The sequence below is a fragment of the Jaculus jaculus genome, chromosome 10 (genome assembly GCF_020740685.1).
Source record: "Jaculus jaculus isolate mJacJac1 chromosome 10, mJacJac1.mat.Y.cur, whole genome shotgun sequence".
In the NCBI taxonomy this organism is placed as follows: Eukaryota; Metazoa; Chordata; class Mammalia; order Rodentia; family Dipodidae; genus Jaculus; species Jaculus jaculus.
The window spans coordinates 116,473,849-116,490,286 of record NC_059111.1 but is presented as its reverse complement, the minus strand read 5'-3'; the positions used below and the strand labels follow the sequence as shown (position 1 = coordinate 116,490,286).

Here is a 16,438-nt window from a genome sequence, read left to right as displayed (position 1 = left end):
TGCTGCGTGAGATTCTGGATTTATATGATTCTAACTGGGGATTTGAACTCAGGTACTACTTCCCCAAACTGGGACTAGCCCTTTTAAACTACTGATTTTGATCTGGGAACTCGGGATTTGCGAAGTGCTCAGGAATCCCTCTGCTGCATTCCCCTCACCCCCGCCATTAGCTCCTTTCAGTCTTGAAGCTTTTCAGCCATTTGTGTTCAGAAGGTACAATAGATGGCGGGCACTATGCTGGCTGCTACCTTGATTACCTCAACGACCCTCCCCCAACCGGTCCCCTCACCTGCAATGGGCACAGTGACAATCCCCAGCTCCTGGGTGGCCAGCAAACTGATTAACGGTAGTCAGTAGTACATGCCACGTGCTAGCTATTTTTGTGCATGTATGTGTACATTTTGGATGTATGTAGATGTGTGCGCACAGGTGTGTATGTGTGTGCATGTGGAGACTAGAGGAGAACTTCAAGAGTTGTTTCTCAGGTACCATGTACCTTTTTAAAAAATTATTATTTGTGAGAGAGGCAGATAGAGAAAGAGAGAACAAGAGAAAATGGGTTTGCCAGGCTGGAGAGATGGCTTAGTGATTAAGGCACTTGCCTGCAAAGCCAAAGGACCCAGGTTTGACTCCCAAGGACCCATGTAAGCCAGATGCACAAGGTGGCACATGCATCTGGAGTTCTCTTGCAGTGGCTGGAGGCCCTAGCATGCCAATTCTGCCTCTTTCTTTCTCTCTCCCTCCCTCTCTCAAATACATAAATAAATAAAAATAATAAAGGTGTGAGCTACCACTCCCAATGTGATAGGATGCTTTAGAAAACAAAAATGGGTGTTCCAGGGCCTCCAACCACTGCAAACTCCAGACACATGTGTCACCTTGTACAACTGGCTTGCATGGGTCCTGGGGAATAGAACCTGGGTCCTCAGGCTTCACAGGCAAGTTCTTAACTGTCAAACAATCACTCCAGCCCATTTTTAAAAATATTTTTTTTCCATTTTATTTGCAAGCAGAGAGACAGACAGAGAAAATGGGCACACCAGCACCTCTACCACTGCAAACAAACTCCAAACGCATGTGCCCCTTTGTGCGTTTGGCTTTATGTGGGTACTGAGGAATTGAACACAGTTGTTAGTGTTTGCAAGCAAGCACCTTAACCACTGAGCCATCTCTCCAGCTCCCCACCTTTTTTTTGAGACAGAGTCTCATGTTCCCCACCCTGGCCTCAAACTTGCTATGCACTGAGGATGACTTTGTATCCTCCTGTGATGACAGGCGTGTGCCACCGTGCCATTTTTGTGGTGGGGGGATTGAGCCCAAGGTTGTGCGGATGCGAGGTAAACATTTTACCGGCTGAGCTACTTCCTCAGCAACCTTCTTCCTCCATTTGGACAGAAAACGTGGAAGGTAAGAAGGTCAGCACAGCCCTGGCAGGCCCTGCGCATGGCCCTTCCCCACTCCGCTTCCTCACTCAGAAGGGTCTTGGGGATGTGAGCGAGTTAGGGACTGTGGATTTGGGAAGGTGGCCTTGGATTATCTGGGTGGGTGCCACATGCCACCTCGTCCTTATGAGGGACAGCAGACACAGCCAATGGAAGGTCATGTGGAAATGGAAGCAGGGACCTATGTGCTGCGTTCCAGGGGTCTGCCACTACACCAGCTCATGGGGCACTACTCCTAGAACCTAGGGCTTCACGTGTGCCTGGCCAGCACTCCCTTAGATTTAACCACATTCCCAGCCCCACCACAGATAATATTAAAATATCTTCATCTCCCCCAAAGAACCCTAAATTCACTGGTCATGGTGGCACCTGCCTGTAGTCCTAGCACTGGAGAGACTGAGGTGGAGATTTTTCAGTTCAATGTCAGCCTTACCTTGTCTTAAAAAAAAAAAAAGGCTAGAGTTATGGCTTAGCAGTTAAGGGGTTTGCCTGCAAAGCCAAAGGATCCAGGTTTGATTCTCCAGGACCCACGTAAGCCAGATGCACAAGGGGGCACATGCGTCTGGAGTTTGTTTGCAATGGCTGGAGGCCCTGGTGCTCCCTTTCTCTCCCTCTTTTTCTCTCTGTGCCTCTTTCTGTTTCTCAAATAAATAAATAAATAAATAAATATCTTTTAAAAAAACTGAGCAGAGCAGGGTGGCACACGCCTTTAATCCCAGCACTCGAAGGCAGAGGTAGGAGGATCACCATGAGTTTGAGGCCACCCTGAGAATACAGAGTGAATTCCAGGTCAGCCTGGGCTGCAGTGAGACCCTAACTCGAAAAACCAAAACAAACAAACAAAAAAAGACTATGGGCTGGAGAGAAGACTTAATGGTTAAGGTGAAAGCCAAAGGACACAGGTTGGCTTGTCCAGGAGCCATGTAAGTCAGATGCACAAGGTAGCACATGTGTCTGGAATTGTGTGCAGTGGCTGGAGGCCCTGGCATGTCCATTCTCTCTCTCTCTCTCTCTCTCTCTCTAATAAATAAAAATAAAATATTAAAAAAAAAAACCCACACAGGCACTTCTTACCCAAAACACATATGACATGCAAGCAATGGACCATCCCTACAGATTTCAGAGGACTTGTGGCCCAGAGACACTGAATCACGTTTCTGATCTCAGGATGAAAACCTCTCTGGCCATAGAGCCCCCAACCAGAGGGAAAGAGTGGCCAGTGCAGCCTGCTGTCCTGTCAGGAGACTTCACACATCACGAAGCTCTCCACGGGAGTTTGGTGGGTGGGGGTGGGGGGAGGCTGGGGAGTCAAGGGACCTCCAAGAGTGTGGATACATGGCAGAAGCAGCTCAGGCACTGGGACACAGTGACGGTCCGGTCCCTGGCCCCAGACAGACAGGACACCTGACTGATCACTGGCTGGCTGCTAAAGTGATGCGAATGCCCTGGTGGCTGGGTGTAGAAGGCCTGATCTTAAGGAAAGGGAAGAGAGAGGGAGAGAATGGGCTCGTCAGGGCCTCCAGCCACTGCAAATGAACAGACGAGTGCATCCCCTTGTGCATCTGGCTTACATGGGTCCTGGGGTATCGAACCTGGGTCCTTTGGCTTTGCAGGCAATGCCTTAACCGCTAAACCATCCCTCCAGCCTTCATAAAGAGCTTTGAACAGCACCTCTGAGAGGGAGCTCAGGAGCAACACCACCAGCAGAATCAAAGGAAGCTTAGGACCATTTCACAGATGAGGGAACTGATGAATTCAAACACCCACATACTTGGAGGGTATTTATTTTTATTCATTTTTTTGAGAGCAACAGGCAGAGAGAGAGAGAAAGAGGGAGGGAGGGAGAGAATGGGCGCACCAGGACCTCCAGCCACTGCAAACAACAGTAAGCCATCTCTCCAGCCCAGGGGGTATATTTTTTATAGCTAGTAACCAACACATTTGGGGGAGTGTATTTATTACACCTAATAACTGACACATTTGGGGGGTATATTACACCTAATAACGGACCCATTTCAGGGGCTATGTTTATTACAGCTAGTAACCAACATGTTGAGGGAGGGGTATATTCATTACACCTAGGGATCATTTTTAAAGACTTTTTGCCCTTATTTTACATTTAATCACGAAAACCACTCACTCCAGGCGTGGTGGGTCCTTCCTGGAGTCCCAGCCCTTGGTAGGCAGAGGCAGGAGGACTCTGACAAACTGAGGACAAACTGAGGCCAGTTTGGGCTACATAGCAAGATCTTGTCTCAAACAAACAAACAAACCAAGGAAAACAAAGAGCAACGAAAGCACTAAGAGCCAAGCGTCAGCAGTAGTCAGAGCTGCCATTCAGTAGAACTACTGCCACCGTGTCAGGGCTGCTGAGGACCTGGAATACAGAGCTTTTTTTTTTAAGAAGTTGGGCACGATAACCCACACCTTTTATTATTTTTTTAAAGATTTTATTTTTATTTATTTATTTATTAGAGACAGAGGAAGAGAGAGTGTGTGTGAGAATGGGCACACCAGGGTCTCTAGCCACTGCAAATGAACTCCAGATGCATGTGCCACCACGTGCATTTGGCTTACGTGGGACATGGAGAATTGAACCTGGGTTTTTTGGCTTTGCAGGCAAATGCCTTAACCGTGAAGCCATCTCTCCAGCCTGGAATATAGTTTTCTTCAACTCTTTCTTCTTCATTTTCTCTTCCTCCTCTTCTTGGACCTTTTTCTTCTCCTTTTTGTTGTTGTTATTTATTACTATTATTATTAACAGGAAGTCATGCTAGCCTGTGACTGCTATGTAGCCAAGGATGGCCCAGAACTCCTGATCCTTCTTGCCCCACCTCCTATTACAACGAGTACAGACACGTGCCAACATACCTGGTCTTCAATCTACTAGAGAATTTCTTTGGCGTGGCTGGTGGCAGGAAGACAGGCTTAGAAACCCTGGGCAGTGTAAAGCTGATTGACTTTTTTTTTTTCTTCTTTTTCTTGTTTTTAAGGTCTGGGTTAAACTTAGTTGTTCTTGGAAGACCTCAACTTCCTGGGTTCTAAGAAACAGAATTAAAAAAGAAAAATTTTTCCATTCTTCCTGGTGCGCATACACCAGGCTACTCGGGAAACAATGTGGGAATTAAGTAAACAACTTGAAGAAATAGCAGTAGTGTTTCCCTCAAAATACACATCGGTAAAAAAAAAAAGTTGAGGGAAAAACAGCCCACATTCTTGCCAGCCCCAAAGAGTTTATAAAATCTTTTAAGGTTGTCAGCAAACCTTCCCCAGAGTAGACCTGCTCTACTTCTAACTGGCTCCGGGAGACCGAGCACAGAAACGGAGGAGGAGCTACTTCAGGGTCCCCAAAGGGCAAGGGTACCCCAGAGAGGGCAGCCAAGGTGCGCCAGGCCCATAATGGGCTGAGACCCTACATTGCCTCCCACACCCCTCTAAGAAGCCTGACCGAAGTCTGGCAGAGGCCCGGCTACAGATGTGCCATCTACACAGCAAGAAGGTCATGCAGAGGCAAGTTGTAAATTAAACCATGAAAAAGCCACATGTAACTCAGTGCGACTACAGCCACCAAGCCAGGTCTCCAAAGACATGACATGCACCCCACATACTTGACACATAAGGACAAAAGGACTCCCATTAAAAATCAACATGGAGGGCTGGAGAGATGGCTTAGTGGTTAAGCGCTTGCCTGTGAAGCCTAAGGACCCCAGTTCAAGGCTCAATTCCCCAGGTTCATGTAAGCCAGATGCCCAAGGTGGCGCATTTATCTGTAGTTCATTTGCAGTGGCTGGAAGCCCTGTTGCACCCATTCTCTCTCTCTGCCTCTTTCTCTCTGTCTGTCGCTCTCAAATAAATAAATAAAAATAAAACAAAAAAATCAACACAGAGCCTGGGTGTGGTGGCACATGCCTTTAATCCCAGCACTCAGGAGGCAGAGGTAGGAGGATCACTGTGAGTTCAAGATCATCCGGAGACTACATAGTGAATTCCAGGTCAGCCTGGGCTACAGCGAGACCCTACCTCAAAACAACAACAAAACAAATCAATACAGGATCAGCATGAGTTCAAGACCACCCTTAGACTACCCAGTGAATTCTAGGTCAGCCTGGGCTACAGCGAGACCCTACCTCGAAAAACAAACAAACAAAAAGATCAATACAGATGCAGACACATGTCCACAAAGACGGTCAGGAAAGAAGCGATACTGAATGTTAACTGAGCTCAGGCCCAGCCCCTAAGTTTTCAATGTAAAACACCTTCAAGGCTGAGCGTGAGCCAGGCTTGCTCGGAGCCCTCTGCCCTCTGCCGGGCCGGGCGCTGAGCCAGCGAGGCTCCCGTAGCACGGAGGGCTCAGATGAGGAGGAGCCCCTCCTCCACCTCTGAGCACTCACCCCGCATCGGCAAACACACCCACGGGGTCAAGGAGCAGAGCTGCTGCACACGTCCTTGTCCAGTCACCAGTGCCCCCCAAGACAGTCAGGGGAGCCCAAGGGCCAGTGGGGTCACTCCAGAGGGTGGGAGGAGCTGTGTCTGCCAGTTGCTGAGCCCATCACACCTCCAGAGACCGAGGGCCTTGGGCCTTCAGCTGTTGGAATGGTGCAGAATCAGCAAAAAGACAGAGCTGAGAGTAAATATTTTGGAAGGGATGAAGGATGAAGATAAGATGTGGTTCTGAGGTTCAAAAGAGCAAGCTTGTGGCTCCAAGCTTTCCTGCTGAGCCAGCGCAGCCCTCCCTGCCTCCCTGGGCTTTGTGAGCTTGTTGAGGTCTGTGGCCAAGCTGCCCCCTCCGCCTGCAGGACAAGCGGCCCAGGGTTCAGGGACACAGGGGTCTCCAGCTGCAATAGCTCTGGACTTGGTTCAAAGCAAGCCCCCTTCCACCATCCGTGATTTTGGTCAGATACCAAAATCCACATGGTGATACGGCTGGCACCACAGGCTTACGCCTGTGCTCACCCCAGCCCTGGGAACACAAGGGTTACTGAGGGGCACCTGCTGAGCGGCCTGTGCCTGCCTCTGCCCCCCTCCCACCACGCCAGGGTGGCCCTTGGTTCTCCCACTTCCACTTGGGTTTAGATAACGGGAGTCTTAGGTCAGAATGTTCCTGGCCTAATCTAGAGGCGTCCTCAGGCTGGCAGTCCCCCACCACATCCCCCAGGATCCCCTGCCTGAAAGGAGCCCTCTCCACAGCCATTCCCATAACTGCATTTCTTGGGAGAAGTGGCCAAGTTGCTGGTTCTCGCTTATGTTCTGCCCACACTTGAGAACAGTCTCTTCCTTGGAGGCTCATGAATTACCTTACTGGAAGAGACCCTGGTGGTGTGACCCTTCGCCACATGTGGCCTGAGCAGCCTCAGTAGGTGATGTCCGAGCATGGAAGTGGCCCAAGTGAACTCTGCCTGTCACCAGCTTTTGCGGTCTATCTGCATGTCCCTGCCTGGGACTGGGAACAGCCACAGTACCGGTGTATCTCTGCTCGGGAGTCTGGCGCACCTGGCCACCATCGGCTGCGTGCGACATGGTTTACTCCTTCCACTGCTATCCCAGCCCTGCCATATCCCAGGCCCTCCCCACAGCCTCACCTAGTGCTCTTTTTAAAAAAAAAATCTTTTTCTGATTTATTTTTGTTTATTTGAGAGGGAGGGAGGAAGGGAGAGAGAGAATGAGTGCACCATGGCCTCTAGCCACTTCACATGAACTCCAGACGCATGCGCCACCATGTGCACCTGGCTTTCGTGGGACCCAGAGAATCGAACCTGAGTCCTTAGGCTTTGCAGATAAGTGCCTTAATCACTAAGCCATCTCTCCAGCCCACACCTATTGCTGCCTTGCCTTTCTCCTCTACCTCTGGCACCCACAGGGAGCCTACCACCAGATAATCATCTCCACAGTGCTAACAAGTGGATTTTGTAAACTGAGCATGGTGGGGCATAGCTTTAGTTATCTCAGCCCTCAGGTGGAAGCAGGAGGAAGAGAAGTTCCAGGTCATCCTTGGCTACATAGTGTATTTGAGGCTAGCCTGAGCTACATGAGACCTTGTCTAAAAAAACATGGGGAGGGGAGCTAGGTAGATGGTTCCGTGGTTAAAGGTGCTTACTTGCAAATCCTGCCAGCCTGGGTTCAATTCCCCAGCACCACTTAAAGCTGGATGCAAAGTGGCTCATGCATCTGACATTCATTTGCAGCAACAAGAGACCCTGATGTGCATGTACACCCCCATGCACGTGTGCAGACACACGTGGAATAGATTTTTTTTTTCCCCAAGGTAGGGTCTTGCTGTAGCCCAGGCTGACCTGGAGTTCACTATGTAGTCTCAGGCTGGCCTCAAATTCACAGCGATCCTCCTACCTTTGCCTCCTGAGTGCTGAAATTAAAGGCATGTGCCACCATGCCCAGCTACATACATTTTTTTCAATATTTTAAAGTGGAGGGTGCTGAGGAGATGTCTCAGCTGACAAAGTTGTTGCCACACAAGTGTGATAACACGAGCTGGGACCCAGCACCCACACACACAATTGTTGGGTTGGTGTGGTAGCCCATCTGTAATCCTAGCCATTGGGAGACAGTGATGGGGGACCCCCTAGGGCAAGCTGGTTAACCAGTCTAAATGAATTAGTGAGCTCCAGGTTCGGGGAAAGATCCTGTCTCAAAGAATAAGATGGAGGGCTGGAGAGATGGCTTAGCAGTTAAGGAGCTTGCCTGCGAAGCCTACGGACTCATGTTGGACTCTCCAGATCCCATGGAAGCCAGATATACAGTGACATAAGCATGCAATGTCACACATGCACACAAGGGGGCGCACATGTCTGGCATTCAATTGCAGTGGCTGGAGGCTCTGATGTGCCAATTCTCTCCCTCATACACACACACACACACACACACACAAGGCCCGTCTATTGGGCTTGCCTCAAAAAAAGAGGAGGAGGAGAGATAGAAGACAGCCAGCCTCCAGTGTCAACTTTTTACCTCCACATGCACACTCACAAGCACACCACACACATACAGGCAAAAAAAAAGTGGAAAATAAAAAACAGAGAATGAATTATGTACCATGTGATCTGCTGTGCTTAAAGCAAACTGCACTTCTATGGAAATTTTCCTTTAGCTAATATGATATGTTGGTGTGCGGCAGCCCTCCTGCACTCCACCACACTCCTTTAAAACTAAGTATAAGCTATGAGATAACACGAGAGAAAGAGGGCCCCTTGTGTTCTAGTTCAACCTCTGTCCATGTGCCACTTCTTTTCTTCCTGACCCCCTTGGAGTTCCATAGCTGAAACTTCGCTTCTGCCTGAGGTGTGGTGTCCCCTCAGGGAGCTCACCCACATGCAACCCACACTCACGTAAAACTCGGAGAGAGGCAGAAGGAGGCACGTGGGGTAGTCCCAGTGGTCTGGGACCCAGCCCCAGACCCTTATTCAAGGAGGACCACACAGGATGCATACGAACATTTCAGGAGCTCTTGCTCCTCCCGCTCATCCAAGGAAATGTTCCCAAGGACATGGATAACCAGTGGATAAGGTGACAATGAGGGAGGCTGGGGGGCCATCATTGCTCAAGCCATTCTCTTTACCAAATAAGTGGCAATTAGGTCTTCTTTTTCACTTTAGTGCGTTTGAAACCCATGCCAGTTGTAAAGGCTGTGATCACTGGGAGGCAGGAAGCCTCAGAATGCCAGCTCCTCTGATGGAAGTCTGTGGCTCTTGGGGACAGGGGCGAGAACAGCAGCCTGCCCTAGGGAACCAGGAGCCTTCTCCACTCTTGTCCCCATCCCAGCCACTGGCCCAGACTCCCCTAAGGTTTCCAAGATATAAGAAAAGCTCTGCTGCTGGAAAGAAATTAAAGGACATATGGTGGAGTCACCAATCCCAACAACTCTCCCCAAGAAACCAGGACTGTCCAACCAACAGGTTTAATCCAGAGGCTCCATAACCCAGAGCTGTGCAAGGAGCCCGTTCTGGGCAGAGCTGGAAGGGTGCCTGAACCTGGACACAGGGATCAGGGCTGTGTCTCATAGCCCATGTGGTTTGGGCATGATCTCCCCGCAGCGGCCACACACAGCAGACTGCACTGACCAGCCCTGCAGCCTTACGCATGCCCTATGGTTCACTGTCTGCAAAGAGCTGCTGAAGACATCCTCACCTTATCCTGTGAGGTGGTGCTTAGACATTGCAACATGTCCCGTAGCAAGTCTGCATTTTCCATTCGGCTCATAAACTGATGCCAGGGCTGGAGAGATGGCTTCGTGGTTAAGGGGCTGGCATGAGGAGCCTAAAAATGCATGTTCCATCTCCAGGTCCCACATAGCCAGAAGCAGTGATGCAAGCATGCAATGTTGGACATCCACCACAAGGGGCACATGCATCTGACATTAGTTCACAGTGGCTGAAAGACCCTGGCACACCCATTCTCTCTCTCTCTCAAAAATAAAATAAATAAATAACTGTCAGTCCCAAGTGACTTGGGGTTGTTAGGGTTACCCACATAATAAAGAAGTATACAGATATACAGTTATAAAATATAAGGTATCAAACAAGGATTAAGACATTAGACTAAATTGGGCATGGTGGCACATGCCTATAATCTCAGCACTTGGAAGGCTAAGGCAAGAAGAGTGAAGAGGGTTCAAGGCCAGTCTGGGGTATATACTAAAATACTGTCTTAGAAAAAATGAGGGCTGGAGAGATGGCTTAGCAGTTAAGGCACTTGCCTGAAAAGACCCAGGTTTGATTCTCCAGTACCCACATAAGCTAGATGCACAGGGTGGCACATGCATCTGGGGGTTGTTTGCAGTGGCTGAAGTCACTGGTATACCCTGCCCCCTCTCCCTCTCTCAAATAAATAAATATATTTTTTTAAACATGAATGAAAGAGAAGACTGAAGGAGGAGAATGAAAGAAAGAAAAAGAAGAAAGAAAGAAAGAGAAGACTACAGAGATGACTTATCAGTTAAGGCTCTTGCCTGTGAAACCTAAGATCTCATGTTCAGATCTCCAGGACCCATGTAAGCCACACAAGCATGCAATGTTGCACATGTGCACAAAGGGGGTCACATGGCTGGAGTTTATTTGCAGCAGCTGAAGGCCTTGGTGCACCCATCATCTCTCTCTCTTCTCTCTGCCTCTTTTTCTCAAAATAAAAGAGAGAAGCTGGGCGTGGTGGCGCATGTCTGTAATCCCGACACTCAGGAGGCAGAGGTAGGAGGATTACTGTGGCTTTGAGGCCATCCTGAGAGGACAGAGTGAATTCCAGGTCAGCCTGGGCCAAAATGAGACCCTACCTTGAAAAACCAAATAAATAAATAAATAAACAAAACAGAGAGAAAAAGAACAATGAAAGAAAAAAGAAAGAGGGGAAGGGAAGGAGGGAGGAAGGAAGAGGAAAGAAGGAAAGAAGGAATGAAAGGAAAGCAGCAAAGAAAGAAAAAGGAGAAAAAGACAGGAGCAGAGGAAAGGAGGAAAAATCTTACTAATATTTCATAAACAAAACCATCCTCCAGAAGGAACAGGCTGGCAAGACCTCGCTTTCCTTGGTGGGAGCAGGTGACACGCGAGAGGACTGTACACCCACATTGACTGTGTCTGCAAGCAGGACTTCAGGGTTTTAAAAGGCCATCTTTATCCTTGACGAGTTTTGAAATGGTAACCCTCGTAACAGCCAAATCAACCCTGACAGGAACTAGTGGCGAACAGTTCTCACTTTAGTGGTGGTGACCCTCCAAAATGGTGTTGCAAGCAGCTAGGATGCCCAAGTGAACCACTGGGCACAAAGGTGGGCCCACTCAGAGTGTCCTGGGACAAGCCAATGCCCACTAAAGCCGGAAGCAGCCCATCTAACAAGTGGGGATCTCACTGGACTCCCAGATCTGGGGCCTCCTTCAGCTGCCTGTGCATTGGAGCCACTGTTAGAAATGCCAGCTAAGGAGTTGGAGAGATGGCTTGGTGGTTAAAACACTTGCAGACAAAGCCAAAGGACCCAGGTTCCATTCCCCAAAACCCATGTAAAGCTGGATGCACAAGATGGCACAGGCATCTGGAGTTTGTGTGCAGTGGCTAGAGGCCCATTCTCTCTCTCTCTGTCTCCCTGAGTCTCCCTCTCAAATAAATATTTTTTAAACATTTTATTTTTATTTATTTGAGAGAGAGAGAGAGAATGGGCACACCAGGGCCTCTGACCATTGCCAATGAACTCCAGATGCCTGTGCCACCTTGTGCATCTGGCTTACATGAGTCCTAGGGAATCAAACCAGTCCTTTGGCTTTGCAGGCAAGTGCCTTAACCACTAAGCCATCTCTCCAGCCCAATAAATATATTTTTAAAAAATAAATGTCAACTAAAGGGCTGCAGAGGTGGCCCAGTGGTTAAAGGCATTTGCTTGCAAAGCCTGATAGCCCGAGTTCAACTCCCCAATACCCATGTAAGGCCAGATGCACAAAGTGGTGCATATGTCTGAGTGTGTCTGTAGTGACAGGTGACTCTGGCATGCCCATACTCACTGTGTCTACCTCTTTTCCAAGTAAATAAACAGGGGGTGGGGGAGAAAAGAAATGTCAATTAAAAGCCTGGCATGGTAGTTCAAGAGAGTAATTGTAGTACTTGGTGGAGACAGGAAGACCAGGAATTCAAGGTCATCCCTGGTTACATAGTGAGATGGGACTAGCCTGGGCTACATGAGATCTTGTCTCCATAAACAAAAGCCAGTTCAAGTTCTATTCACAGAGAATCAGTGAGGACCAGGCCTGAGTACCTGCATATCCAGCAACCTACCAAATAAGGTATTTTATTTGAGAAGCAACACATTACAATTCAGGTTCCTAATAGACAGCTTTTCTTTTCCCCCACTATCTGGGGAGAATTGAGGTTCACCTTATGGCCAATTTGCCATTATCCACACCAGCTCCCAAGTAACTGGCAATCCAACATTGCCCACTTTGGGATCCGAACTCTATCTACCTTCAACTGTTTTTAGTTGAAACCCATACTGGCCAGATCAGCTCATCCTGAGGTTAGCCTCCCAGCTCAGCAGGCAGGGGCTCTGGAGGATTTGCTGGCTGCCAGGCAGGAGAACACGATCATAAATCCATAGGTGTGAATGTGAAAAGGCTTGTTCATTACTAAGCATGGTATGTTTCATTTCGACCTCAAATATGCAAAATGGGTTCAACCCCAACACCCAAAAATGTGGGTGAATTCTCGAACCCCTGCCTCCCAGCTGAGGCAAGGCCATTGACAGCTAGCTGGGAGATGGGGGGGGGGCGGAGAGGAGAGCTCAAGTTTCGAGGATACCCCGCAACCTTGGGCGAGTTACTGACCCAGGAGTGGAAGACACACACCATGACAGTGGGTCACAGTTTGAAGACACACAGCAGGTCCCAAAGGGCCACAGTGGCTCCAGCCGAAGGTCACCAGGTCAAGGGGTGACTGCGGAAGTTCTGCTTAGGGTACCGTTTTTTGTTTGAGGATTTGGTACAGCTGTTTTTAAAACAACAACAACAAAAAAAAAAAAAAAAAAACAGTCGTGGGCTGGAGAGATGGCTTAGCGGTTAAGGCGCTTGCCTGCAAAGCCATAGGATCGGTTCGATTCCCGAGGACCCACGTTAAGTCAGATACACAAGGGGGCACAGGCATCTGGAGGTCATTTGCAGTGGCTGGAGGCCCTGGCGCGCCCATTCTCACTCTCTCACTCTCTACCTCTTTCTCTCAATAATTTTCTCAAATAATTAATTTTCTCAAATAAATAAAATATACTTAAAACAAAAAAAGACAATCATGCCTGGGCGGCGCGCGCCTCTCAGGACCCCAGCACCCTCACCCCGCCTCAGCGTGCGCAGGGGCACAGACTTCCAAAGGGGTTCTGAGGGCCGAAACTGAGGTCCCGCGTGCCGGGCAGGTGAGCGCGCGGGTCTACCTTGCAGGATCGCGCAGCACTGGCCGTCCGCGGTGCTCCAGAGCCGGGCAGTGCCGTCCTCGCTGCCCGTCAGCAGGCGCTGCCCGTCGGGGCTCAGGCTCAGCCAGTTGATGCCCCCGCGGTGGTCAGCGCAGACCCTCAGGGCCGATCCGTTGCCCCCCATAGAGGTGCAGGGTGGGAGCAGCGTCCGCTGGAGAGGGGCGCCCCGGAGTCCTCTGAGCAGCCCGGAGGATCCCCGAGGGCCCGCAGACACGGGGGGGGGGGGGGGGGCAAGGGCGCCCGTCTCCTGCGGAGGGTCGCCGCACGGTGGGCACGGGGTTCCTTCTCCCCCGGCTAGGGCTGCGTTGGCGGGGAAGACGGCCCCAGACTCCCACCCGAAGGAGAGTCCGGGTGCGGGGCGCGGGCGGCCCGACCCGCAACGCCTCTCGGGGCGCGCACGGGCGGAGGAACCCGGGAAGCCCAGCGCGGAACAATACAGTGCAGCCGGGCTCCTCCTCGGAGACCACCCCCCCAACCAACCCCTCCCACTTCTCGGCGGAGAGCCGATCTCTAGCCGGTGGTCCCCGGAGGGGCGTCGACCTCCGAGCGCTCCCCTGTCCTCCGCCCGCGCTCGGGACAGCTTCACGCGCGACCCTCCGGCCTGCCCCACTGCGCCTCGCGCGGCGCTCGTCCTAGGGCCGGTCCGAGGTGGACGGAAGGGGCTGGGCACTTAGGGACGAAGGCCCCCCGCCCCCCGATAGAGGGCACGAGCCGGTAAGTCGCCTGTCCGCCCGCCCCTCCCGGGGGAGATCACGCGCACAAGCGAACACTACTGAAGTCCCGCCAGGGAAGGGCCGGGGCGCTGCCCTGGGGGTGGGGCCGACCAGGCTGGGGGCACCCCTCCTTCTCCCCCCGCACCCCTCAGCTGGGTGCGCGCCCCGAGGTCCCACCGCGGCCTGGAGGAATCCCGCAGCCCTCCCGGAGCGCGGCCGGCTGGTTCCCATTAGAACAGTTCCGGTGCCGACTTCGCTGGGGGGCGGGGAGGGCGACCCCCCACTCGGATCCTCTAGGTCCTAAAGATAGCAGGGTTTCTCGAACCCTCTAGGGCTCTTTCCGGGGAAAGAGAGGAGGGAGAGGGCCAAAGAAGTGGTGGTTTGAGAGCTGCCCTCCAGGGTGACGACCCGACCTGCCCACTCTGACCGATGACCCCTGTTAAATTCCAAGAAAAGCCCAGAACGTGGCCTGCGCTTTATTTCCAATGTGGCCCAGCCGGACAGAGCCATTCTCTTTCCCCAAAACGTGTAAGATTGAACCTGAATTCACAGCGCACAGACCCTGCTTTACAGGCACCGAGAGGTCAGCCAAGGGTAGGAAAGGAGCGTTCTGGGGGGCTCTGGAGTGTTGGAAGGTGTCTGGTGACCCCAAGAGGAAACCCGCGGGGAGAGGCTGGGGAGACGGTGGACAGTGGACAGTGGACGACAGCTGCGTTGAGAGATGACCCTGAGGGCCGACCATGAACTCAACCAGCACCTTAAGCTTCCCAGACCTTTGCAACACGCAACTGTGAAGACTGGTGGGCAGTGGGCTGCCCTGGTGTAGTCAGGGGGCCGGAAAGGGCTGGTAGCCATGGACACTGCACAGCAGCAGTCCTGGGAAAAGTCAAGGTGAGGAGTGAACAAAGCAGGAGAAGCCAGAGGGTGGAGGAAATCTGTGATCCCAGACACTCGGGGAGCAAGGAAGGAAGGGCCCAAGGCAGGGTGGTGTTAGCATGTCTGCAGTCTTAAGGAGCTTGCCCGGCCACAAGACAGGTCAGCCAGCCTGGAGTAGAGCTCAACTTTCAACATGGCTGAGCCAAATGGAGCCAGCCACCAGCTGTCTCCTTCTTCCTCCCTTTCTTGCAGCTGAGTGGTCCCCTGGTGAGTGGCGAGCACCCCCAGCTTCATTTCTCAGGCAGGCGTGAGCCCCCCCCCTCCCGCCCCCGCTGTGTGGCTGTGCAGTCGCTGCCTTTTGAAGTTGGGGAAATCTAGCAAGAGTATCCGCAGGTGAGTGTGAGGTTCCGAATTCAGAAAACCAAGCAATTTCTCCTTGGGCCCATGGTATTTATTTAAAGCCAATTTCTGTGCTGGGCTGGATGCAGAGCAGAGCAGAGAGAGAAAGCTGGAGAGCGCTCTTGAGAAGGACAGTTTTGAAGGCGGTCTAGGGAAATGGGGCAGGAAGGAGGAGTTAAGGTCGGTACTCTGTCAGGTAGTGCAGTGGGTGGGACACTGTCTCACCGAGGGATGAGAAATCCTGCCTGAGCCTTGCATGTGCTTTTTTGTAAAGGTGGGCTTTTCATCTCCCAGGTGTTAGCTCCAAAGGAGGGACTGGTTCCTCCTATCCAGGTGAGGAAGGACTTAAGAATTACCATAATAGGTCTTGAGGTTGGGATCCCAGACCAGAGCCTGGGTTTAACTTTCAGGGAGGGGGTAGAAACAACTCTTTGAAACCTCAATTTCTATATCCGGGTGACATTTCCATATCAGGGAGTGACAGTAAGAAGTTGCAAGCTCCATCCAGTTCCCCTGAGCCTAGGATCTCCTCCACCTTGCAGAGGAAGTTGAGGTGCAGGAGAGAGGAGCTAGCAGGTGGAGTGAGCCCCCTCAGAAACACAAGGAGGAGGGAGGGAGACTGGGGCAGATGAGAAATTGGTCTCCTGGGACATGTGGAATGAATGCTAGAGAAGACGGAGGTTTCTGTGTGTCGCAGACTCCAGCCATACCACCAGTCCCGGTTACGGAGGTCTCAAGTTACGTGGCCGTGTGTAATATTGGTAGTAATGAAGGAACACCAATGATTTCTAGTGTTTCTAGCCATCGTATTTCTATTCGGCCAATAGAGCATAACCCATAGATCTGTAAGAAATCTATGTGTGTGGTTTAGACCTTTAGTAAAGGAGCCTGAATCTTGTACCTCCTCCTTCTTCTTTCCTTTTCTGAAAATGTGGCTGCAAAGTTTCCCTTAAGCACTTGGATTTTTTGTTGTTGTTGTTTAAAACTCCTGGAGTGTAAAGCCAAAGCTTGGTGATAATGCTGTTAAAGTTAAAACAGATGACGTTAGTCTAAATATGTAAAGGG

General features: G+C 51.0%; 1 protein-coding gene across 2 annotated transcripts in view; it reads right to left on the bottom strand.

The window, feature by feature from the left end:
- Wdr86 (WD repeat domain 86) overlaps positions 1 to 13,850 on the bottom strand; it is a 41,298-nt gene extending 27,448 nt beyond the window's left edge. The window contains exon 1 of one of the 2 annotated variants that reach the window (XM_045160123.1): positions 13,347 to 13,850. In XM_045160123.1, the coding sequence (XP_045016058.1) occupies positions 13,347 to 13,509 (163 nt within the window). In that variant the 5' untranslated portion in view covers positions 13,510 to 13,850. The remainder of the gene's footprint in view (positions 1 to 13,346) is intronic. The other variant, XM_004669553.2, reaches the window with a different exon arrangement.
- Positions 13,851 to 16,438: the final 2,588 nt, after the last annotated feature.